This window comes from Oryzias latipes, chromosome 2 (assembly GCF_053564925.1).
Source record: "Oryzias latipes strain Hd-rR chromosome 2, Olatipes_Hd-rR_3.1".
Taxonomy (NCBI): domain Eukaryota; kingdom Metazoa; phylum Chordata; class Actinopteri; order Beloniformes; family Adrianichthyidae; genus Oryzias; species Oryzias latipes.
This window is the reverse complement of record NC_136238.1, coordinates 32289260-32315289: the sequence shown is the minus strand read 5'-3', so window position 1 is coordinate 32315289 and position 26030 is coordinate 32289260. Positions and strand designations below refer to the sequence as shown.

At 42.5% G+C, this 26030-nt stretch overlaps 1 protein-coding gene and 2 long non-coding RNA genes across 7 annotated transcripts in view; 1 reads left to right on the top strand and 2 right to left on the bottom strand.

The window, feature by feature from the left end:
* LOC101164420 (uncharacterized) overlaps positions 1–26030 on the top strand; it is a 736165-nt gene that overhangs the window by 298755 nt on the left and 411380 nt on the right. Inside the window, exons 1-3 of one of the 5 annotated variants that reach the window (XM_078935456.1) lie at positions 16862–17072; positions 17251–17387; positions 17424–24624. In XM_078935456.1, coding sequence (XP_078791582.1) covers positions 16877–17072; positions 17251–17387; positions 17424–19403 — 2313 coding nt within the window. In that variant the 5' untranslated portion in view covers positions 16862–16876 and the 3' untranslated portion in view covers positions 19404–24624. Of the gene's footprint in view, positions 1–15709; positions 16378–16861; positions 17073–17250 lie in introns of those variants that run through there. The other 4 variants (XM_078935475.1, XM_078935470.1, XM_078935453.1 and 1 more) reach the window with 4 other exon arrangements.
* Positions 12547–16801, bottom strand: LOC144988612 (uncharacterized). The gene is made up of 2 exons (XR_013652553.1): positions 16434–16801; positions 12547–12921 (listed from the first exon to the last, which is right to left on the bottom strand). It is a non-coding gene; the product is annotated as an uncharacterized LOC144988612 (long non-coding RNA).
* Positions 14120–15238, bottom strand: LOC144988454 (uncharacterized). The gene is made up of 2 exons (XR_013652384.1): positions 15098–15238; positions 14120–15019 (listed from the first exon to the last, which is right to left on the bottom strand). It is a non-coding gene; the product is annotated as an uncharacterized LOC144988454 (long non-coding RNA).

The window sequence follows — 26030 nt, the reverse complement described above, 5'->3', positions numbered from 1 at the left end:
TACAGTGTTGTAAAGAAAAACAAAATTAAGTACTTTGACATTATACTGCATTTGAGTCTGAGATTCAGGTATTTGGAGTTGCCTTTGATTCTTTGAAATTCAGCTTAAAGCTTAGTACAGGGGTGCTCACACTTTTTTGGCGTGTGAGCTACTTTTTAATCGACAATGTCTTGAAGATCTACCTGTAATATAAAAAATGCCCCTCTCACCCTCCGTGGGTGGTTTCTCCTCCAAGCTCGGGTCCTCTACCAGAGGCCTGGGAGCTTGAGGGTCCTGCGCAGTATCTTAGCTGTTCCTAGCACTGTGCTTTTCTGGACTGAGAGGTCTGATGTCTTTCTAGGTATCTGCTGTAGCCACTCCTCCAGCTTGGGGGTTACTGCCCCAAGTGCCCCAATTACCACAGGCACTACTGTCACCTTCACTTTCCAGGCTTTCTCCAGTTCTTCTCAGAGTCCCTGGTATTTCTCCAGTTTCTCATGTTCCTTCTTCCTGATGTTCCCATCGCTTGGCACTGCCACATCCACCACAACGGCTTTCCTCTGTTCTTTATCCACCACTACAATGCCTGGTTGGTTCGCCATTACCATCCTATCAGTCTGGATCTGGAAGTCCCACAGGATCTTTGCCCTCTCATTCTCTACCACTTTCGGAGGTGTTTCCCATTTTGACCTTGGGGTTTCCAGTCCATATTCTGCACACATGTTCCTGTATATTATTCCAGCCACTTGATTGTGGCGCTCCATGTATGCTTTACCTGCCAGCATCTTACATCCTGCAGTTATGTGCTGGATTGTTTCAGGTGCCTCTTTGCACAGCCTACACCTTGGGTCTTGTCTGGTGTGGTAGATCTGAGCCTCTATCGCTCTGGTGCTCAGGGCTTGTTCCTGAGCTGCCAGGATGAGCGCTTCAGTGCTGTCCTGTAGGCCAGCCCTTTCTAGCCATTGGTAGGACTTCTTGATATCAGCCATTTCTGTCCGGAGTGGTCTTCTGCCAGGAACTTGACGGGCCGGGCCGAGAGTTTGCGCTCAGTGTTTTTAAACACGCGTCTGCAGTGACGTATGTATCAGAGAATGTCCGATTGGCCAACCTACATGTCAAACAAGTCCCGTACTTCTCAGTGAGGATTTTGATTGGGTGGTGGATTTTTAAGAAGTACTTTTTATTTATTTATTTTTTATCTTTTCTGGCCCGCGATCTACACTCATGTCCTTGAAGATCGACCGGTCGATCGCGATAGACGTAATGACCACCCCCGATACACATTTTCGCAAAATATACTTTATTGAAAAAGGTGAAAAATATATTATCCGTTAGATATTTTAGTGGCCCGAGCGGACAAGTGTAAAATAAAGTCTTGTGTCCGTACTGCTCGAGAGAGCTGGACCGGGCCAGTGGACAAATGGCTATGTCGAGCCCTGCTTAATCCTGTCTGATAAAAGCTAGGAACCGGATAATGATAAATCATGTAAAAAATGGTTACGGTAGAACAGGGGTGGGATTATATAAGTTCGCTTCCTTCCATTCCCTTTAAAGCAATATTTATTACTATGTCTAATTATCCTAAGTTTAATTAGTTATTGTATGAATGTATAACTGATGATTGTATTGCTTTTGTGTATTATTTCTATTTGATTGCTTGAAATAAACCATTTCAAATTAAATCAAATTGTATTTTTTTTTCTTCGTTGCACCTGTCTCTCCTCATCTATGGACGTTTTACTTGTCATTTTTTATGCAGCATCTTTGGCTCATTTTCTCATTTTGATTCGCTGGTGCGGAAACACCGATCCTCGTGTCGTCTCCACCGCATGCTCAGCTGTCTGGTTTTGCTCCACCCTTCCTCCCTTGGTGCCAGCTGGAGTGTGGACGGCCACCCCGCTCTATGTTCCCCAGAGAGTGCAGCCCTAACCTTCAGGGAACTAACATCAGAATCCCTTGTGAATGTGTCAGCTTTGTTCGCGGCCTCGTCTTTTCAATCTAACAGATATTTTATTGTTCTCTCTCTCTGGTTGGTTTGGGGGTTTATGGCTGGTTTGTGGGGGCTTTGTGGTGGGCTATTTCCAGGGCACCTTTATTTTTTTTTTACGTTTTCGAGTGGCCACTCTGACATTTTCATGTTTGATGCAGTTACAGTGGTAGACAAAATTGTTGGTACCCCTCAGAAAGAAAGTCCACGATGTTCACTGAAATGACTTGAAACGTTCAAAAGTAACAATAAATTAAAATGAATTGAAAATGTAATCTTCAAAATCAGCCATTACTTTTGCGTTGTTGATTAACAGAATTATATAAAAAAAACTAATGAAATAGGAATGGACAAAAATGATGGGACCATAACTTAATATTTTGTTGCACAACCTTTTGAGGCAATCACTGCAATGAAACGGTTTCTGTATTTGTCAATGGGCCTTCTGCACCTGTCCACAGGTATTTTGGCCCACTCCTCATGAGCAAACTGCTCTAGTTGTCTCAGGTTTGACGGGTGTCTTCTCCAAATGGTATGTTTCAGCTCCTTCCACAGATGTTCAAGGGGATTTAGATCTGGGCTCTGAACGCTTTTCTCTTAGCCATTCTTGGTTTTTTTTGGCTGTGTGTTTATGATTGTTGTCCTGTTGGAAGACCCATGACCTGCGACCAAGACCAAGCTTTCTGACACTATGCAGCACATAGTGTCAGAAAGAAAAAAAGAAAAAAAAAACAAAATCCCCCGGCGGCCGCATCAGAAATAAATACAACGTAGTATTTCAAGTCAAGTCAAGTCAAGTCAAGTAACTTTATTTGTCAAGATCTACAATGTTGACACATACATAGAAATTGAAATTGCGTTTTCTCTTCATCTTCAGTTTAAACGGGGAGACACCTTCAAATTGCACAATAAACAACTATAAATAGTAGTAGAGGCCTAAATATAAATAGTATAAAAAAAATAAAAGTAAAACAATGAGGAGAGAATAAAGTGACTAGAGAATAAAGTGACTGAAGTACAGTTACTTAGTTTTTTAACGGCACTAGAGGACTGGTGGAAGGTGCAGTCAGTGCTGATGAGGTAGGTGACGTATGTGTGTCAGAGTTCAGCAGAGCAGGAGGGCAACAGGGCAGCAGGAGGGGAGGGGGGGCAGGTTACTGTTACTGTTATTTCTTCATTAACAAATAACAGTAACAACTAACTACTACCTATCTAACTAATGAACTAACTATATAGCCTATATAGGTGTTTTGGATTGACTGTGACTGTGTGGGTCAGCGCTGTGTGTAGGAGGATGCGCGTGTTGATTCCTCTGCAGTGGACCGCTCTCTAGCTGCATGTGAGCCTTCACCTGTGCTCTCTGGTACAGACATCTTCTCATAATATTTTATATATTGCCCAGTAATGAACAAACTGCAGACACTTTGTCACCTTTGCGGTAGCTATGAGCCTGACACCCATGAAGAACACGGGGCAGAAGGCTCCACCTTTGTTTATACAGACACGTAACGTTACACTGCACAAAGTATGTAGTGATATTCATGGAAATCTAACAGCACGCGTTCATGTTTGGTGTTACAGAGTGAAGGAGAACAGTAATAAGCCGCCCCTAACACAAAATCCTCCGGCGGGCGGCCGTGTCGTGCACTTAAGAACGCACGCAGCTTATAATGGAAATGAATACAATGGAAATTAATAATTAGAACGCAGTAAATTTGTCGTATTTCCTCGCGAGACGGAAACTTCGGTTTTAGAATGAGGATGTGTGCTTCTAAAAGCGCGCGCCTGTGTGTCTGTAAAGGGAGCCGCATCTCACGTTCAGCACAGAGCGCGCGCCAACAACAGACAGTAGCCGCGTTTACATGGGCAAAAGTAATCGGAATGAATGCCTGATCGGAAAGAAACTGCGTCATGTAAACGCGCCATTCGGAATACTCTGCCTCGGTCAGACTCGTTCGGATGAGAATTTCTTTCCGATCGAGATAGGTGGGTTATACCGATCATTTATCCGACCGTGGAGCATGTAAACGGTCATTCCGATCGTGTGTCACTACTGCTCTAGTTTATGTCATGCATAGATGGTGTTTCGCTGAGAGAAAGCTTTGGAGCGCATACGGGACCACCAGCTGCTCTGCGGATGCCCCGTGAAAAGCGCCGCTCCGCTCTCGCCCCGCTGGCTCTCTCCTTTCTTACACCCCTCACGAGGGAGATGCAGGGAAGGAGCGGTTCGTGGCCCCCGACGCTCACTCGGTCCACTGGCACCGGATGTGAGCAGAGCAGCTGGATTAATAATTTTGTGTCTGAGGGGGGGAGGATGCGAGCCGTCCCGCCGCTCTGGGTTAGCGGCTGCAGGACTCAGGAGGAACCGTGTCCGAACAGAGCTCGTGCCGCTAGCTCACAGAGTGATTTGGGGCGGTCTGTGTGAACTTTTCAGAGCAGAAATAAATGTCGCTCAGTCCTTAGAAACTGTTCAAACAATCACGTGGATTTGTTTTTCCAGTTGTGTCCCGACAAAAATAAAGGCTGATATTATACCCATACATTTATGTGCACCTAAGATGCAGATTGCTGCGTTTCTCGCACGGTACTGGATTTTGTGTCCATCAAGGCTAACGTTGTTAGCCCGTGTTAGCCTGTCCTAAGCCTTCTTCCAGCTCTGTTTCTTCCACAAAAAAGCACTGACCACACGGATTGTGGCAGCGGTTGGTTTACAACAGGATCTAGTTCCTCATCCGGGTGATTTTACACTACTGCGCATGCCCAAATTATTCATTCAGACCGAAAGTCTGAGCCATGGGAATGTTTGTTCTAATCGGAAAAAGGTTTCTGTGCCCATGTGCACGGGTGAATTTTTACCCGACCATTGATCCGATCAAGATATTCTGCCCGTGTAACCGCGGCTAGTGACGGGCGCGGTGGGAGAGAAGGAGAGAATAGTCTGAAGGAAAGAAGGAAAGTCTGAACACAGGACTAGCAGAAAAAGGAAATTATCAGCAAAGATGAATGTGTTTGTGTTTATTATAGTTCCAATCACGCACGATATGCTGAACTTTAAAAATAAAAATAAAAAAAGTGTGGTGATGAAGTGATGACCTCATCACGCGGTGATGCGGTTATTGTCACAGTTCTACTTGGTATAAGAACCCTGTATTTGCATATTCAGAAGATCATACACTGGACAATGGTGTGAAAATCACGCCCACAGGTTGTTACAGACGAGGTGCTCGGAGGTCGAGATGCTTGAAGTGTCAGATCTCTCTGAGGCTCTCACAGACATTTACCAGAACACAAACACCAGCACACACAAAAATAAAAAAGGGAGGATGATGGAGGAATGCTATGAGAAAAATGGTTTGGTTGTGCTGTCTTCAAATGTAATATAATTTTGAGATGATAATACATTCATAATGAATTAAGTTTGAACCATTAGTGTAATAAAATTTAAAAGGGAGTTTCTAACTATTCTTAACAACCAACATAGAGCGGATGTGCCTTACCAAAAAGCTCCAGTTTTGTCTCATCTGTCCAAAGGACATTTTCCCAGAAGCTTTGTGGCTTGTCAACATGCATTTTTGCAAATTCCAGTCTGGCTTTTTTATAATTTCCTTTCAACAGTGGTGTCCTCCTTGGTCGTCTCCCATAAAGTCCACTCTGGCTCAAACAAAGACGAGTGGTGCGATCTGACACTGATGTACCTTGATCTAGGAGTTCACCTTTAATGTCTTTGGAGGTTGTTCTGGGCTCTTTGGATACAGTTCCAACTATCCGTCTCCTCAATTTGTCATCAATGTTCCTCCTCCATCGTCCAGGGAGGTTGGCTGCTGTCCCGTGGTTCTTAAACATCTGGATAATATGTGTCACTGTCGTCACAGGAACTTCAAGCTGCTTAGAGATGGTTTTATAGCCTTTACCTTTACCGTGTTTGTCTATAATTTTGTTTCTAATGTCCTGTGTAACCCCTTGGCATCAGACTAGCCATCAGACTAACTGTGAACACCTGGCCCCGCCCTTATTATGAGAGGCCCGGTGTGTATATAAGTTCCTGGACAGCTGGTGCACTTCCTGCTTGCTACTTCCTGCTTCCTGCTTCCAGTTGGCTGCTTCTTGCTCTCAGCTGTTGCTGCTGCTGTGGCCACACCAGGACGCCTAAAACATTTTCTTAATACGAACATAATTGGACACCTCAGCATTTGCCTTTGGACACTAACTAACCCCAAAGAGACCTGCTCATTGGTGAGTTTTTGCGGTCGCGACACCGAAAACAGAAAAAAGCTTTATCATAGTCACAGAGCTAAGCTAATGCTGCCTCACCTTTGAGACTTTGTTTTATTTAATGGTTCTTGTTTGGTTGTTTTAATTTGTTGGCTGAATTCAAGCCGAAGCAATTTTGTTAAGTCGTTTTCCTTCTTTTGTGTTAATTGAACACTTTGAACTGTTTTAGTTACTTTTATTTCCATGATGCCAAACTTGCCACTGTCTTTGAATTAGATAATGGAATGAAAAACCATGTTGCGCAACATTTGAAATTTGAAAGTTTAATTTGTTTAAAATTATTCTACTTTGATAATAAAATTAATTTGTAACTTCAGAGTACATTTTTGATTTAAAACTTTTATCCACTTACCTTGAACCTTGATATGGAATTGTTTGACTTGTGTACACACTTTGAATTCTATTTGAAACAGCTATGTGATTTTTGATAAGAATATTATTTCTCTTGTTTTTACTTTCTACAATGATTATTAATCTGATCTATTTCAGTATACCCAGTGAAATGACTGTGGTTTGTTTTTGTTCAATTCTTGATTTGTTTTTTCTGACCCTTTCTAGGTCAGGTTTTTGTTATGTATGCTTTGATCTACAACTTGATGGCGAGCTACCCAAATCTGAGATCCTGATACTTCCACCCTCAATAACAACTCCTCAGCTGCAGCAAACCTAAACTACATCATCACCAATAGACTTTTGGAAACCATTTAATAGGACTCAGACCCATATCCAAGTTCCTTTTTGTTTTTCTGTATTTAAATGTTTTATTTTCTGTAATACAATCGATTGCATTTTACTTTCATCGCTGTCTTGTTTTCATTTACATACCTTGGGCTCCCTGAGACGAATTCTAATTAATGCGTCTAGTCCCATAATCTGAGAAGCGTTACACCTGGGATAATTCTCTCCTTGGCTTTCTGTTGTCCATGTTCAGTGTGGTAGACACCTTTTCACCAAACAGCAACGTGACTATTTGTCTCCCTTTAAATCAGCAGACTGACTGACTATGGGTTTGAAAACAGCTGTGATGTCAATTAAAGGACATACCTAAGTTCATCATGACCCCATGGGTAATTCTCGGTCTTTCATGGAGGTACCATTAGGGCTGTGACGATAACCGCATCACCGCCCCCTTTTTTATTTTTTAGGTTTTGCATATGGGGCGTGATTGGAACTATAATAAACAGATTAAAAACATTTATCTTTGCTGATAATTTACTTTTTCTGCTATTCCTGTGTTCAGACGTTCCTTCTTTCTTTCAGACTGTTGTCTCCTTCTCTCTCCCACCACACCTGTCACTGTCTCTCGTCGGCACGCGCTCTCACTGCCTCTGTTGCACGTGACTCCCTTTACTCACACACACACACCCACACACACACAGGCGCAGGCTTTCAGAAACACACATCCTCATTCTAAAACATAAGTTTCCGTCTCGCGAGGAAATACGACAACTTTACTGCGTTCTAATTATTCATTTCCATTGTATTCATTTCCATTACAAGCTGCATGTTTTCTTGAGTGCGCGACACGGACGCCGGAGGATTTTGTGTTGATTTTGTGTCGCCTGGTGCCACTGCTGTCCGGAAAGGCGTTGGAGGCCTACATGGCAATTGACGAACAGCAAGCCCACATCTACAAAGACCTGAAACACGCACTCCTGGTGAAATTTGACATCTCGCCAGAGACTTATCGCCAGCAGTTCCGGTCCGTTGTGGTGCCATCTGGGGAGAATCCAACTCAGACGTACCACCGACTGAAGGGCCTCTACCGTTACTGGATCCACACGAAGGACCAGATCGGAGTGATTGTCATCCGGGAGCAGCTGCTGCGTGTGCTTCCAGCTGACATGAGGACGTGGGTAAAGGAGCACGAACCAGAGGATGGGCTCACTGCTGCCCGGCTTGCGCTGCAGTACGTTAATGCTCGACAAGGGGCATCTACAAGGCTGTCGGGTGGGGATCAGCGTCATCCCATTCAAACAGCTCCATCGAGACCTGCAAGGAGAGACTTCAATCAGCCAACGCAAGGTACTAGGGACGATACCATCGTCCATCGTGATGGGTGACTGGCATCACGATGGTGTCTCCCCATCGTGCCCCCGCCACGCCGCGAGTCGACACCATAAGACGCGGTTACATGTGCGAAATATTGATAAGGATTATTGGTCGGGACACGACTGGAAACACAAATCCACCTGATTGTTTGAACGGTTTCTAAGGACTGAGCGGCCTTTCTGCTTCGGAGCTTACACACTGCGTTAGCTAGCGCTCCGAGCTCTGCCCTGACACACACTTTTACCGGGAGACCCGCTTCTCCTAAATTCCGGTTGCTCGTTCAGGTAAAGCTGCGGGACGGATCACAGTCCCATGTCTCCCACACGTAACAAAGCATCCTTACTTACCCTAAAACACAAAACTGTAAGTCCGTCTGCTCTGCTAGAGACACGGTTGCTCGCTCCACCGGTCTAATCAAACGCAGGACCGGACCACTTCTTTTCTATTATTTTTATTTTTTTTAAGTCACTTCACTCAGTTTAGACTGGATCATCGTGGTTGAGTCATTATTTGGGAAATAAAATAAATAAAGTAATAAAGTAAAATAATGAATAATATTTATATAACAAAAAATAACCCCCCCCTCCCCCGACGATATCATCGTCCATCCCGATGGTTTACTGCAAACATCGTCAACTGCCAATTTAGGGGACATCGCCCAACCCTACAAGGTACCAACCCAGCACCAGGGAGCAGTTGGTAAGGACCTTGTGTGTTACTATTGCCAGCAGATTGGTCACAAAGCCTCTGTATGCCCAATTCACAGGTGCTTGCTATGCACCCAGACTGTCGCAGGATCAGGGCCTGTTCACACAGACAAAGACAAATCTGTGACTGTGAATGGACAGCAGGTTACTGTTATGCTGGACACTGGTAGTTTTGTTTCTTTGGTCAAACTGAGTTTAATCCCTTTTGGTGGACTTGATTATGGCAGGCAAACAAATGTTGTGTGTGTACATGGTGACAAACATTTTTACACAAAAGCAGATATAACTGTGACCATAAATGAACAATCATGTCTTTTGACTGCTGGGGTGGTAGAGAACCTGCCTTGTTAATTTGATTTTGGGGTGTGATTTACTTATGTTGAGGGACTTATTAAATGAGGCTACTGAAACAGCTAAAGCTAAGCTGAGCTAGCTGTTAGTGTGTCAGCACCCGTGCATACTAGAGCTCAGGCTAAAGCTAGGATGCAAAGTCTTCCACACATGGATGACAGTTTCTTTGATGGGAGCAAAGAAATGCAAAAAAGTCCAGAGACGGTTTGAAAAATAAAATTAAGTTGCCGGATCCTGAGATCCCAACCACAGCAGAAACATTTGAAATACCAGCTGACATTCTAGCTTTACAAAATGAAGACCAAACTTTAAAACCTTTGTTCGCCAAAGTGACGACGGAAAGTGACAAATGTTTGGGAAATGTGCCGTTTATTGTTGTTGATGATGTTCTGTGTGCAAGTGAAGGTGAACACCGATGGTTAGTTGTTCCAACCACCTCAGGCATCATGCTCTTAGCACACACGCTCACATGGGCGGGTCACCTGGGTCATCACAAAACATATCTTCGTGTTAGTTCACGTTTTTTTTATGTACACTGATATTCAGACGTACTGTGCAACATGTCCTACTTGCCAGAAAACTGCCATCACACATAAGTCAGACAGAGCTTTACTGATCATCATTTCTACACCGTTCAGGAGAATAGCCATGGACGTTGTTGGACCTTTAGCTAAGAACAGCAGTGGTCACGAGTAGGGGTGGGTACCGTGCCGCAGTATTGAGGGAGCCCCGGGGCAACATTCTTCAAGACTGCAGTATCGTTAAGATCTTTTTTTTTTTTTTTTTTTTTTTTTTTTTTAACTTGTCCTGTCCAACAGCTAGGCAAACAGATGAGAGCTGAGGGCCTCTTGTGTTGGACATATTTTATTTTAACAAGAGGGGTTATTCATCTTCAGACAAACCAAAGTATCGTTAAGATCTGACCTCGACGGTTCTGCTATCGGTACAGGAGAAGTCGCTTTTTTGTGTCCCACAAGATATAAACCTTATCCGCCATATTTAACTCGCCAAGTCAGTCAACACACAGGAACGCTACGAAATTTATAGGATGGCAGAAAGAGCTAACGGTCCAAAATGCGCCGGCTCTCTGTGTTTTTGTAAAATAACTACCACGTCCTCAGAGTGTCGTGGTGCCTTTAACACAGTCAGGTGGTACCGAGCAGGTAGAAGGAAGAAAGCAGCATAAGCACACGGAGGGGGCGTGTCTGCATCTGTGAACGCCACCCATTTCCGCCTAAAATGAATTAAATTTGCATCAGGGCGCCCCCACTATCCTGTCACCTTGCTGCTACAATGACCATACGAGGCTTAGACTCATCCGCTTATGATTCCAGACCCGCAACAAACTAGCAGCTGCTGCTTCCTATTAAAACATAGTTGTTGTGAAGAATAGTTAGAAACTGCCTTTAACTTTTATTACACTAATGGTTTAAACTTAATTCACTGAGCATGTATTTTCATCTCAAAATTATATTACATTTGAAGAAAGCACAGCCAAACTATTGTTCTAACAGTTCCTTCTCATACTCCCTCTTTTCTGTGCATGTGTGATCTGCTGAACAGGCCTCAGAGTTATCTTCACTTTAGCCTTGGAGTTTCTCTCCAGCAGTAACCTGTGGGCGTGATTTTCACACGAGGTCCATCAGACGATCTTCTGAATATGCAAATGCAAGGTTTTTATACCAAGCCCATCTCTGAAAATCGTTGGTTCGGACTTTGAATGCACCAAGTTCATCTGTCTGTCCCCTTCATGTTTGTGCGAAGTAAAACCTCCACAAAAGCTAAGTAACTGTCTCGGAGTCATTATTCATTATTTCTGTGTGCAAGAAACTGACGGGGTTACGAACTAATACAATACAGTCCTTTCTAGAAAATCCAGTTTCTTCACAGTTGTCATCCATAAAATTAATATAATGTATTGGGTTTACTGGATTTAAAGACTATAAAGACAAAGGAGTCTGCATGAAAGTGAATTTGTTTCCATCATATCACTCATCTTAACTCTGTGTGTTTGACAGACAGAAAAGTCTATTCAATGTTGTGGAAAATGGACAAAAGATCAAAGGAAACATCACTCTCATAAAGAATACAGATAATTAAATAAATATCATGACAGCATTTTTAATCAATACAAGTATGGCCAAATTAACTATCACTATATATCGGCAAAAACCCCTAGTGTAGCGGCTCCCTGTGCTTTCATCTCAGTGGGAAACTGATCCAAATGGCTCTTAGAGAGGTTCAGGTTGCCGACTCTGGTCTAGCACATCAACGTGCATTCCATGTTTTTATTGGAACACTGTCATGTATATAGTAAAATGTTTTGTGAAAAAACAATGCTGTTGCATAATGAGGAAATAAAACCGTTTATGCTCTTAATTTGTTATTTATTTGTTTATTTTTCATCCTCACAAAGTATCGATAAGAGTACCGTTAAAATGCCGGATCGATAAGCAGTATCAATAAAAGTAGTAGTACCGTTAAAACTTTAACGATACCCATCCCTAGTCACGAGTACATCCTGGCGGTTTGTGATTCTGCTACACGGTTCCTAGAAGCTTTTCCCCTTCACACCATTACAGCTCCTGCAGTCATGAGAGTGTTAATTCAGTTTTTCTCCAGGGTAGGAATACCTGATGAAATTCTGACAGACCAGCGAACTAACTTCACCTCCCGGTTGATGAAACTTTTCCAAGAGCAGCTTGGCATCACTGCCATCAAGGCGGCTGTATGTGAGAACTGTTGGCACCTCGTGGGTTCATCCATTTTGGGCATCAGCAGCATGACTTTTTGGATCTTCGGTCTCCCTTCACTTGTTTTCTGATAGTCAATCCTCTCCCGTCATAATTCCACTGAGACTTTCAGGGCTGTGTCACTTCTCACGATTTGCGCAGCTGCGCTGTGTCCTGTGCGTCTGTTCCTCATCCAGTAATTATGAAAAAGAAAATTTCTACATGTTCTGCTGCAGCTAATCATATATCTGCGTTACCTTTTCACCAGTACAGAGTTTGCTCGTTTATTGCAAGAGTTTTGTTCTAAAAATAACCATGATCGCTGAAATCCAAGAAGTCTGATTACAGAAGTTTATAGCAGTAAAACTCCTCACTGCCTACTTTAGGAAAGAAATCTTCCGCTTTTCAGTTCTTTCCGTACATGCATGTTCGATAGTCGAGAGTGGTAAAGCAAACAAGGATTCAACCGGATTAAAAATACACAAAGTTTATTTCCCTGACAATAGTTCTAGAGCACAGATTAAACATTAATGCAGATATATCTGGATTCTCAAGTAAAGATCTACTGACGCACAAGTTACATGCGAATTACTCGTAGATTTTCCTAAGAACAATGGAAAAGTTTGAAAACAGTCTTTTTAAGATGTGTTTGAATCTCCGCCTTCCGGAAAGATCATGGCCGCTGATCCTCCGCCCCTGGTCGCTCTGATTCGTCAGCCGGTATCCCTCGTGCTTCCACGGGCCAATAGCTGAAGGTTGCCAACTCCGGATCCGCTCCGCCTTTCCAGGGGTGGAGGCATTCCACCGGCGCACCCAATCCATGATCAAAAGGAGTCTTCATCTGGTTCAAAATAAATCATACCAGCCAAACGAATACTCCATCACCGGAACGAGATCAGAGGTCAGCTTCATCCTCCACATGAGAACACGAATCTGAACACTTTCCCAAAGATAAGATGTTCAACCCAGATAGTAGAAATGTAGTCCATGACATATTTATTGCGTCTCTGGAAACTCCTAGATTTGCACAAAGAAGTCCTAGTTGCTGCTGCAACTACAAAGCACAAGTGAAGGTCACTGGAAAATAAGTCCTGATGAGTTCAAAATGAGTTCACTTTACACTAAAGACAAAACTGCAATATAATAAAGAATAAGATATTAAAACATACATTTTCTACACTACATACCCTTTTCTCAGACAGACATGAACATTTTCATCCTTTTCTCTTGTTTGAAATCTCAAACTTTCATGGAAATTAAGTCCAGGATCTTAGAAGGAAAAAAAAGATCTGATGGATCAAAGATTTCTGTAGATCTGAAGAGCTCTGCGTTTCTGTACAGGAGACATGGCACGGACTGAGGAGATTGAGTGACAGGGTCTCCAGCCAATCAGGACACAGAACAGGGTGCTGTTTAAAAACGCAGCATAATCGCTCTAAAAGAACGAGCTAAACCGGTAAAGATGAACTGCGACGTAGAAAAGAAGACGGTCTTCTGTTGTGTTTGACAGATTTTAGAGGGTTTCAGGTTTAGAATGTGCCGGTAAGTTTTTCATGTTTTTCAAATCTTTTACTATACTAATGATCAAACTTGTACTTTATTTAACCAGAGGACGCCAGCACAGTCAGATGAGGAGCTCCACCAGTAGCTGCTAGTGAAAAAAGATGTTAAAAAGTTAGATGTTGCATGACAAACTATCACCATTGTTCTCCCGTGTTAGCATGCTAGCTAGCTCAATGCTAGCAGGGTTTCTAGCTCTTTTCATGACTTTTATGGATTAAACAAAGTCGATTTTTTTTTACCACAGTGTCAGGATCAGTCATGTAAACCTGGGAATAATTGCCCGTGAATTGTCTCTAGGATTAATCAAAAAAAAATTTCAAGAAGCACATTCATGTATAATTTAAAAGGTTTCTCAATATATCTTTAGGGATTACAGATTGATTGATCAAAGCAACATATTGCTGTAAGAAAGTGACACCTTTCCTAGTTTGGGATCAAGTTCATCCCTATTTCAAATAATAAAAGTAAAATTATGATTCAGAAACACATTATTTATTTGAGGTACCAGAACAAATTTCCCACATGTGGGATCAATAAAGTTTTTCTGATTCTGAACTGTATTCCCAAACCATTATTATTATTATTCTCAACTTTAAAGATTGCAGGTTAACACAGGAAGTTAACTCTCACAATATGCAGCTACTGAGTATCATTTAAGGTGTGTGTGTGTGTGTATATATATATTCTCATTTTAACTGTCTTAAATACATTTTTCTTTGTGTGCAGGATGCTGTGGACATTGGACGACAGTCTAAATTAAACCAGGCAGAGCAGGAAACTGTTGGAGTTGTTGTTCCCTCTGTGGCTTGTCTTCTCTCCTCTCAGACCTGTTCAACCCTTGTGGGACATCGGAAAACCATGGCCAAGACATTAACATTTATGTACTGATCTATGCATGTCATCTCAGCAGGATGTAACAAAAACTAACAATGTGAACAGATCTCATCTGCCTTACAAAATACTGGCCCCCTTAAGAAAAGAAATGGCTAATAATCACCACTGGTATTTTGTAATGCTTCACTTTTTAATGTTTGACCATTAAATGTGTTTTGTACAGAAGACTGATTTATGGTTTTGCAGATATCTTTGAGACACAGAGTCAAGTGTATTAGATTCTGTGAAATTCTGAACCACAATTCCGAGAAATTAAAATAAATGTTTTTAAAACTCCTCAAAAGACTTGAGGTGGAAAAGTCACTGTTTTCGTGCAGGCACTGATAAATGGGAAGCAGACAGTGTGCCTGGGCATGTTGTCAATGCAATCATGGTCAAAATGGACAACTATTTTAAATGCTTCTCTTTCAGTTAACAGGAGATGTCTGTGAGCCTGCTGGACAGCCTTTGCATCACACCAGGGACGTCTTTAAGGCCTGCATCTGGAAAGAAACAAAGACAGCAAAGTTAATTAACCCAAAAAAGAAGAGAAAAATTAAGATTAAAATTGTTTTCTTTACCTCCAAGAAGTTGTAGACATCCACGTCTTAGCTGCCTCAGAATTCCTGCCTTTTTTGTTATGGCATGCATAACAACGGTCCTTATAGAAAACAACAGACATACAGGAATTGTCCATTTTAAAATCACCACCTAATTAAAAAGAAACTAATAATTCTATTGATGTCTAATACTGGAATAATTTTAAGGGGAATAAAGCACGTTTTTGCTGGTCTGCTACAATTTACTCTGCTCTGATTCACTCATACCAGAATTCTGCCGGTCTGCATAGTGCAAACGCATACATTTTCTAACCGTAACCCTAACCCTAATATTATTGCTCTGTTAATTCCCTCTGTCTGTAAACCCTGAAAAATATTGAGAAACCTTATAGGTTATAACATATTTGATTAACCCTAGTGACAATTCACGGGCAATTATTCCCAGGTTTACATGACTGATACTGACACTGTGGTAAAAACTCGACTTTGTTTAATCCATAAAAGTCATGGAAAGAGCTGGAAACCCTGCTAGCATTGAGCTAGCATGCTAACACAGGAGAACAATGGTGATAGTTTGTCATGCAATATCTAACTTTCTAACATCTTTTTTCACTAGCAGCTACTGGTGGAGCTCCTCATCTGGCTGTGCTGGTGTCCTCTGGTTAAATAAAGTACAAGTTTGATCATTTGATATAGTAAAAGATATGAAAAACATAAAAAACTTACCGGCACATTCTAAACTGGTCTGTTGACGTAAGACTCGGTGTTATTCGGCAGCCAATGAGCTTTTGGATATCAGGGATGTCCCGCCTGTTTTTACGTGTCGACAGGTTTTAGAATCAAAGCCGCAAAAAATAAAAGTGCAACTCAAAAAGATAATTTCAACATAAAACTGCAACTCAAAAACAGGATTTCAGAATGACGAGAAAACAAATTGGCAGCTGAGAAATAGGATTGTGCTTTGGGGAATGGCTTTTGGTTGCAAATTGTGGGTTTTGGTTCGCAATTTATGGATTTTGATTCACAGATTTGGGGTTTTGATGCGCGGTTTTACTGTTTTGATGCGCAATACTTTAGGCGCTAATTTGACACCACAGCCCACGGGGCCCCCAAAGCCAGAGAGCAGGGAGGCATGGGGGGGGGAGACAGAGAGTGCAGCTCCAGCTCAACCAGGAGAGCAGCCCCCCGCCACGCAGCGAGGGCCCAACGCAGGGCCCCGCCCCAGAAGAGTGCCCACAGCCCCAGACGAGCACGTCATCATCACCCCAAGAGTTCTGGTCATCCTACCGCCCAAACCCCAGGTACGAGCCAGGGCCCCCCAAGGGAGACCCGCCCCGTGCTCCATGCAACCACCCACCTGGCCCACGGTTGGTCCATGAAGGAGCAAGGCGAGGGGTCAGCCGCCCCCGCTCAGGAGGAAGACATCCAGGAGTAGAGGGGGTCCACACGAGGGGTGTTGTAAACATGTTGTAAACATGGCCCGACCAAGCTCGTCCACATTTACTCACAGTGATGTCCCATCACCCTCCCCACCAAGGGCCCTAAATGTCTACAGTGCAGTTAAAATTGGCAGGTAGGACCTAAAGGACATCTGCTACTTGCTGGCGGTGATGTCCAAGCACCCCCCCTTACTAAGGGCCCTACATGTCTACGGTGCAAATAAAACTGAGAGAAGGGGGGGGGGGGCAATTCCATACGGCAACCACGGGAGGGGGACCACTGCCAAGTAGATCCTCCCCCCAAGGTGCAACGCAGGCTGAACACCCCCCCCCCCCCCCCAACACCCTAATAAGGGATTATATGAAGACGAGTGTAAGTTGGGGACAGCTGGTAGACCCCCGCCCCCTGCTCCAGACAGCCCCCCCACAGGACAGGTCCAACAAAGCCCCCGGCCAGACCCCGCAGACCTGGTGGATGTCACCCAGAGCAACCGCGGGCCCCAAGAGGGTTGCCCCGCCCCGTCCCAGAGCCAGGGAAGGAGTGATCCCAGCCCCAGGTGCAGATGGGCAGCCCATCCAGCGCCCCTGGAAAGAACAGTTTTTCATATTTTATATTTAAAGATTTAAACTCTAAGGTTCCTGACTGAGCAGATTTCGACTTTTATTGGTGTTTGTCAATACACAAACTCGTTTAAAAGTATAAAAGGGCCTTTTCTTGTTTTTGTATTCCTACAGTTCTCCCCCATCATTGGATGACTGAAGAGGAAGATCTCTGCAACCAGCAGAGAAACTTAAGAATGCAACAGAAGGTACCAGAACCTGCTCAAAGTGAAGAGCAACAGAAGGAACCAGATCCTTCACTGATTAAAGAGGTACAGGAGGAACCAGAACCTCCACAGATTAAAGAGGAACCAGGGAACGTCTTCATCAGTCAGGATGAAGATCAGCTTGATCTGAAGCAGGAGACTTATACCTTGATGGAGTTTCCTACTTATGAGGAAGATGAGAAAAGTGAAGCAGATATAATAAATCAGCAGAAGAACTTCAGAGTGGATCATGAGGAACCAGATCCTCCACAAACTGAAGAGGAACAAGGAGAGCAACAACTTCAACAGATTAAAGAGGAACCAGAACCATCACAGATTAAAGAGGAACCAGGGGAACTCTGCATCTGTCAGGATGAAGATCAGATTTATCTGAAGCAGGAGACTGATACCTTGATGGAGATTCCTACTTTTGAGGAAGATGAGAACGTTGAAGCAGATCTAAACAATCCGCAGAGCTTTAATGTAACTGATAGTCAGGATGAAGAAGGAAACCGACATGAAGAATCAACATCAACTACTGATGAAGAGACAGAATCAACATCAACTACAGATGAAGAGACAGACCCACAGAACAGAGACCAGAGGAAGAGAAGAGACAGAAGTTATGTCCAAAATGGGTCTGATGAAAGATATTGTGCATGTAAAAAATGTGGTAAAAAGTTTAGTGGGCGGCCTCAGTTGAAATTTCACATGAAAACTCATGCAGGAAAGAAAACATTTTCTTGTAAAAACTGTGAAAAAAGTTTTAGTTATAAATCTAATCTCAAAAAACACAGGACAACTCATACAGGTGAAAAGCCCTTTACGTGTAAAGAATGTGATTCAAGATTTAGTCAAATGTCTAGTCTGAAAACACACATGAGAATGCACACAGGAAAAAAACCTTTTACTTGTAAAGAATGTAAAAAAAGTTTTAGTCAAATATGTGATCTCAAAACACACATGAGAACTCACACAGGAGAAAAGCCTTTTACTTGTAAAGAATGTGATACAAGTTTTAGTCGTATATCTCATCTCAAAGTACACATGAGAACTCACACAGGAGAGAAGCCTTTCTCTTGTAAAGAATGTAAAAAATGTTTTAGTCAAATATCTAATCTCAATTCACACATGAGAACTCATACAGGAGAAAAGCCTTTTACTTGTAAAGAATGTGATACAAGTTTTAGTGAAAAATCAAAACTCAAAATACACATGAGAACTCACACAGGAGAAAAGCCTTTTTCTTGTAAAGAATGTAAAAAAAGTTTTAGTCAAATATCTAGTCTCAACTCACACATGAGAACTCACACAGGAGAAAAGCCTTTTACTTGTAAAGAATGTGATACAAGTTTTAGTCGTATATTTACTCTCAAAACACACATGAGAACTCACACAGGAGAAAAGCCTTTTTCTTGTGAAGAATGTGATACAAGTTTTAGTGATTCATCTAATCTCAAAATACACATGAGAACTCACACAGGAGAAAAGCCTTTTTCTTGTCAAGAATGTAAAAGAAGTTTTAGTCAAATATCTCATCTTAAAGCACACATGAGAATTCACACAGGAGAAAAGCCTTTTTCTTGTCAAGAATGTAAAAAATATTTTGGTAATACATCTCATCTCAAAGTACACATGAGAACTCACACAGGAGAAAAGCCTTTTACTTGTAAAGAATGTGATAAAAGTTTTAGTGAAAAATCAAAACTCAAAAGACACATGAGAATTCACACAGGAGAAAAGCCTTTTACTTGTAAAGAATGTGATACAAGTTTTAGTCGTATATCTCTTCTCAAATCACACATGAGAACTCACACAGGAGAAAAGCCTTTTTCTTGTAAAGAATGTGATAAAGGTTTTAGTCACAGATCTAGTCTCAAAACACACATGAGAACTCACACAGGAGAAAAGCCTTTTTCTTGTAAAGAATGTGATACAAGTTTTAATCAAATATCTAATCTCAAATCACACATGAGAACTCACACAGGAGAAAAGCCTTTCCCTTGCGATAAATGTGATGCCAGTTTTAGTCGAATACCTCTTCTAAAAACACACATGAAAACTCATACAGGTGAGAGATAGTTTTTATGACTGATAAATGGCTCAGTCATAAATGTAATTTAGTAAAATACATTAGAAAACACACAGGTGAGAAGTTTTTCTTTTGTAACGAAAAGAAAATATAAAGGATTTAGAGAAAAATCTCAACTTCAAAAACAGAAAAACATAGAGCAGAAAACTTGTACAGTATATGGGAAAATATTGTGTAAATGCCATTTGGTCGTTTTTTTTTTTGTTTTTAAAAGAAAGAACTTTATCCTTTTTATACTAAAAAGGAAAACTGTTGGAATATTTCAAGCCTTAGTTTAATTTAGTGAATTTGTTGTATAGGTTTAAATAAAACAACGTTCTTTGTCTAGAAAAAAAGGACATTCTAACAAATGTTTACGTCAAAAACATTTAGTGATCATGTTTAACCCTTGTGCTATCCTAGGCATGTTAACGTTGGGAGTTGGGTCATCTAGACCCACTAGACAGTGCTCTGAACCTTTTTTCTTCAATGATTTGTGAACCTCACTGGTGTCCATGGATTACATGAAATCTTTCCACCTTTATCCACCTTTGTCATGGTAGGGAGAACACGTCAATGTAAGGGTGGGGTCATCCAAGATAGCACAAGGGTTACAAGTGTGTTGTGTCCTTCCTGCCAGCGACTGCTTTGGTATTGGAGGGGTAAATTATCTCAGTCAGACTGGTGGACTGATTGTACTCGGCACTTTCCCACATTGCCAAAATTGCCTAAATCTTTTTCAATGACTATGATGTTACTGTTTGATCAACCAGTAAAGTTCCCTGAGCTGAATCCAATAAATAAATCTATGATCTGTTAACAAGAGGAAGATGAAACACCAGGCCTAATGATAAAGACGACTTAAAGTCTGCTGTTAAATCAGCCTGAGCTTTCATTACATGTGCACCCCCCCAATCTGGTGGCCTCAATGACACAGAGCATTGATGTAGTAATTCAGTTCAAAGGAGGCATTAACTACATTTTGTCCTGCCATTGTTTTTTATTAATTTAGACAAAACTTTTTTAGTTGACCGTTGTTGTATTTTCTGATAAGACAATGTTTATGTTGTCAAAGTGTGTACATTATTATAAGAAATGATTTGTAAACATCTTTGATTTTTTTGGTCATAATTTCAATTTTTGTTTTAGGCTAAAAGAAGGGACTTCAGTTTTTAATTTGTCAAGGCATGTGAGCTAGTAAACATTGAGTGAAAACAGATTTTCTTTTAAATCCACTAACTAATGGAATCACCATGAATCAGCAAATTCTGCAGCTCAGAAAAGCGGCTTCAATATGCAATGATTTAAAACATAAAGTGTTGCAGAACTTTGAGGATGGAAAACCTGTGGAGAACATTTTCATGTGAATCATCTTCTAAGGTGTTTGTTCCCTTTTGGGGTCATGAAGGCAGGGGACATCCTGCATCCAGTCTGTCACAGGGCCCATGCACTCTCACATTCACATCTAGGGACCATTTAGACCAACCTAACCACTGCAACACCGTGCAACGTGACAACAATTATGTTTATGTTTTTTTGTTTATGTTACTGCCGAACGTAACCAGAATGTTCATGGAAACTTGTTTGAAGTTACAAACCCCATTTCTTTCTTTCTATATAATAGATAGTCTTTATTGTCATTGCAACATTGTACAACGAGATTAAGGTGCAAAAATAGTCAAATAGTAAAAATAGTAAAAAATAAAATCACAATAAATAGTATAAAAACAATATAAAATACAGCAGACATAACCCACACACGCGTGAACATTCTGTCATGTTTCCATTTATGGCTTGTTCTTTACAGCGTTTAATGTAGTTATTGCTACGGGATAAAAACTTTCCTTGAATCTGTCAGTCCTTGTTTTGATTGACCTGAACCTTCTCCCTGATGGCAACAGTTCAAAGAGGGAGTGTCCAGGGTGTGAAATGTCCTTAAGAATGTCCTGGGCTTTTTTGAGGCAGCGCGAGTTGTGGAGTTCTTCCAGAGGGGGGAGAGGGCAGCCAGTGATCTTCTGTGCCGTGTTAATGACCCTCTGAAGAGCTTTCCTCTGAGCCACTGTGCATCTGCTGAACCACACACAGACACAGTACGTGAGGATGCTCTCAATAGAGCATCGATAAAAGGACACCAGCAGTCTCTGGGAGATGTTGTTCTTCCTGAGCACCCTTAGGAAGTGCAGTCTCTGCTGGGCCTTTTTTAGCAGCTCAGAGGTGTTTACTCCCCAGGTTAGATCCTCCTCTATGTGGACCCCCAAGAAGCGGAAGTCTGGCACTCTCTCCACACAGACCCCGCTGATGAACAGTGGAGAAACAGCAGTTTTCTTCCTCCTGAAGTCAATAATGACCTCCTTGGTCTTTGTGGTATTGAGGAGCAGATTGTTCTCCCTACTCCACATCGTCAGCTGATCCACCTCGTCTCTATAAGCAGACTCATCTCCCCCCGAAATGAGTCCCACCACTGTCGTATCGTCTGCGAATTTGACAGTGGTGTTGCTGTGGTGAGCAGGAATGCAGTCATGGGTGTACAGGGTGTAGAGCAGGGGGCTTAGCACGCAGCCCTGTGGGGAGCCAGTGCTGAGTGTGAGGGCCTTGGATGTGTGTGGGCCCACTCTCACTCTCTGACTGCGATCAGTAAGAAAGCTCTTGATCCAAGAGCAGGTGGAGTGTGGAAGTCCTAGTTCCATCAGTTTATTTACCAGTTTGTGAGGGAGAATGGTATTAAACGCCGAGCTGCAATCCACAAAGAGCATCCGCACATAGCTTCCCTGTTTCTCCAGGTGGGACAATGCAGTGTGGAGGGCTGTGACTATGGCGTCCTCTGTGGATCTCTTTGCCCTGTACGCAAACTGGTGTGGGTCCAGGGATGTTGGAAGTAGTGATGTCATGTGACTCCGTACCAGTTTTTCGAAACACTTCATCACCACTGGGGTGAGTGCAACTGGCCGGTAGTCATTGAGACTGGTGATGTGTGTTTTCTTGGGCAGGGGGACTATAATGGAGGACTTCAGGCATGGTGGGACAGTAGACTGGGCAAGAGACTGGTTGAAAATCCTGGTAAGGACTCCAGCCAGCTGGTCCGCGCAGTCCTTCAGAACGCGTCCAGAGACACCATCGGGTCCAGCAGCTTTCCTGGGGTTGACGGTCCTCAGTATGCTTCTCACCTCTTGCTCCTTCACGGTGAAGCTGAGGCTGCTGTGTGCCACTGGGTGAGGGTGTGTGGGTGTGTCAGAGTTTTCTACCTCGAAGCGAGTGAAGAAGAGATTCAGCTCCTCTGCCAGCGAAGAGTCAGCTTCGGCAGCACGAAGGGTGGTCCTGTAGTTGGTAAGATGCTGGACCCCTTTCCACACCTCCCTGCTGTTGTTGCTGTCCAACCAGCCTTCAATCCTCCTGTTGTAATCCATTTTGGCCTTCCTGATGCCTCTCTTCAGGTTGGCTCGGGTTGAGCTGTAAAGAACCCTATCGCCAGACCTGAAGGCAGTGTTCCTCTCCCTCAGCAGCTGCTGGACCTCCCGGTTCATCCAGGGCTTTCTGTTGGGGTACACCCTAATGTGCTTGTCCACCGTAACAGTGTCTATGCAGTTCTTAATGTAACACAGCACACTGTCTGTGAACACCTCCAGGTCTGGATGTTCAAAGACGTCCCAGTTGGTCCTCTCAAAACAGTCCTGCAGCTGCTGAGAGGCCCCATGAGGCCATATTTTTACTGTTTTCTTAATGGTGGGAGCAGTTTTCCTGAGGGGGGTATATGCAGGAATTAGGAGCAGTGACAAGTGGTCAGACTGGCCCAGGTGAGGTAGGGGTCTAGCCCTGAAGCCTAGCTTAATGTTTGTGTAAACCTTATCCAGAGTCTTAGCTTCTCTGGTGCTGCACTTAACATGCTGGTGAAGGTTAGGAAGCACTGGCTTTAAGTCCACGTGGTTGAAATCCCCCGCTATGATGTGCACAGCGTCAGGATACCTGCTCTGCTGCCTGCCAATGCTGTCATGTAAATGTCCGATAGCTGTGTTAGCATTAGCGTCCGGTGGAATGTAAACAGCAGTAACCATGACCACAGTAAACTCCCTCGGGAGATAGATGGGCCTGCATCTGACAGTCACATACTCCAGGTCCGAAGAGCAGTGACTGTCTACAGTCTTGGTGTTTGTACACCAGTTGTTGTTGACATAGACACACAACCCCCCTCCTCTGCTCTTACCGGAGTCCTTCGTCCGGTCATGGCGCTTAGCGGTGTAGCCTGCTAGCTGGATAGCAGAGTCCGGGATGAGAGGATGGAGCCAGGTCTCTGTGATCAACAAGATGCACATGTCCTTCAAGATCTTGTTGTTCACAATCCGTAGCCTTAGTTCATCCATCTTGTTGACGAGTGATCTGGCGTTCGTCAAAAAAAGGCTGGGAAGCGGTGGTCTCTGTGGCTGTCTCCTCAGCCTGGCAAGTGCTCCAGCCCTGCAACCTCTCTTTTGCTTCCTGTCCCTCCGCCTTCGCTTCCTTACCGCGGGGGTTGTGAGCCACCTGGAGCCGGGGTCCCTCGCTATGTCCACCGGAATCTTTTGCGAGCTGACAAACTCGGCTGCGATATTCCGGTCGCAACAGACTCCTATTTTAATGAGATCTAGGCGGCTGTAGATGTTGCTAACTCCCATGATGTACACGGAACAGACAAAAGTAACACAAACAAAAATACGCGAAGAAACCGTAAAAACCGCAAAAACAAAGCAAAACAAAGCACTGACTAAGCACTGACTATAGAAGCACCGAGCCGCTGCAACACTGTGCGCCGCCATGAAAGTCCACGCGCCGCCCTAACTCTGTGTTTGTATCACTTTTGTTGATTTTGATCTTCGGTTCTAAATGATGCTGATTTATTTCATATAATTTAAACTTTTTTATACATCCTGTAAAAATACACACATATAGTAACTGTACAGACATATTCTATTAAAAAGCAAGAATCGTGGTTCGATCTGTGAGCCGTTGAGCTTGATTCGTGAATTGAATCGGATCGCCACCTAAGGAACGATCCAGTCTTAGTAGAACCGCATCCCTACCATTTAGTGAGGAAAAGGTTTTCCTAAAAATGTATGAAGGAAGAGGCGGATAGAGACTGGTGTTTGTGTTTGGTGTTCTTGTGATTCATGTTTTCTAGTAAACAGAACTGTTCCTCTGTTCTTTTTGGTTCTCAGTGTTCTGTTCCAATCTTTACTGTGAAGAATAAAGTGGATGTGAACATCAGTCACAAGTGTGGAGTCTTTCCTACCGTCTGGGTTTCTGCTGTTTGTTGGTTCTCTGCTGGTTCCAAAGCTGGACTCTGTTCCAAAAAGCAGAGCATGTGACGTTACCGGGATGAGTTTAAGGGTAAATTAATTGATGTTCTACACTTTTGGTTCCAAATCTGCATGGAACTTTAAATATGAAGGACTGCATTCACTGTGAAACACTTATTTATTCAAAGACGTGAGCATAAAATGACTTTTAAGGAGAATAAATGTTTAAACTTTTAGACTAAATGAAGACTGAAGAATTTTTCTTTTTAATATCTGTGAAAAATATCACATTAATCTAAAAATCAGAATCACACTCCAGAACAACTGTTTTTCCTGTTTTTCACTGCTGGATGATAAATACATTTACTCTTTATTTTCAATAAATAATATTTATCAATAAATCCCTGATTGAAAATGATGGATCTAAAGTTGAAAAGAAGTCAAAGTGCTGACTCAGCACAGATCAAAGGAAACACAGATGATTTCCTGGAATGAAGAAAACATCAAACATCATGATGTGATCTGGAACTGAGCTGTTCTTCAGAAGATCCTCCCAAACATGGAAACTGTTGCTGCAACACGTGAAGGTTTGGTTCTGTTGCTAGTGAGATCTGATGGATCAGAACCAGACTTCTGTCAGCTGGAACTGGGGCTTCTTCCAGACCATGACATGTTGTTCAATAAAGTTCATTCCAAAGCGTGACTGATTCATGAAGTGGTTCCTTGAGCCGTGAGTTTTGCCAGCAGCAGGAATCCCTGAGAGTTAGGAGACAGTTTGTGGAGAGAGTTTGTAGATTTAGGAGAAACCAACGTTTGAAATGAAACCAAAGTGTCCTAAACCAAAATCACTGAGCACATCTCAATGTTCCACAAACAGTCATTTTCCACAGTGGACCGTCACCACACACTTTACAAGACAGTTTTTCACAACTTTATGACAACAAATCCTGAAATTGTTCCATTCAAGGAAACATTGACTAATATTTGTATTGATGCTGTTTTCCATCTGTGTTTTCAAACCTGCATCAAGAATTAGCTCATGTTTATTGATTCACTTTCTTTGGAAGTTTGGCTTCTCTAATGAACCACCAGAGGGCGACAGAGAACTGTTGATATTATTAACACAACAGTCAAAGAAATCAACATTTAGCACAAAGTGAACAAACTTAGGTCACGTGCTAACGTTCTGATTCTGTTGGAAAAGCCTTTTGTTTTGATTTCTTCAGAATTTTGGCTCAAAAAGACCAATGACAAATGAAACTCCAATGAAGTTCCTTTATAATGAGGAAATGAAATGTTATTTTTATTGAATTATCAAATGGAGACTCAGCTTCAGGTGATAAAAAAGGTTGGTGCTATTTCCAGTTTTAGAAA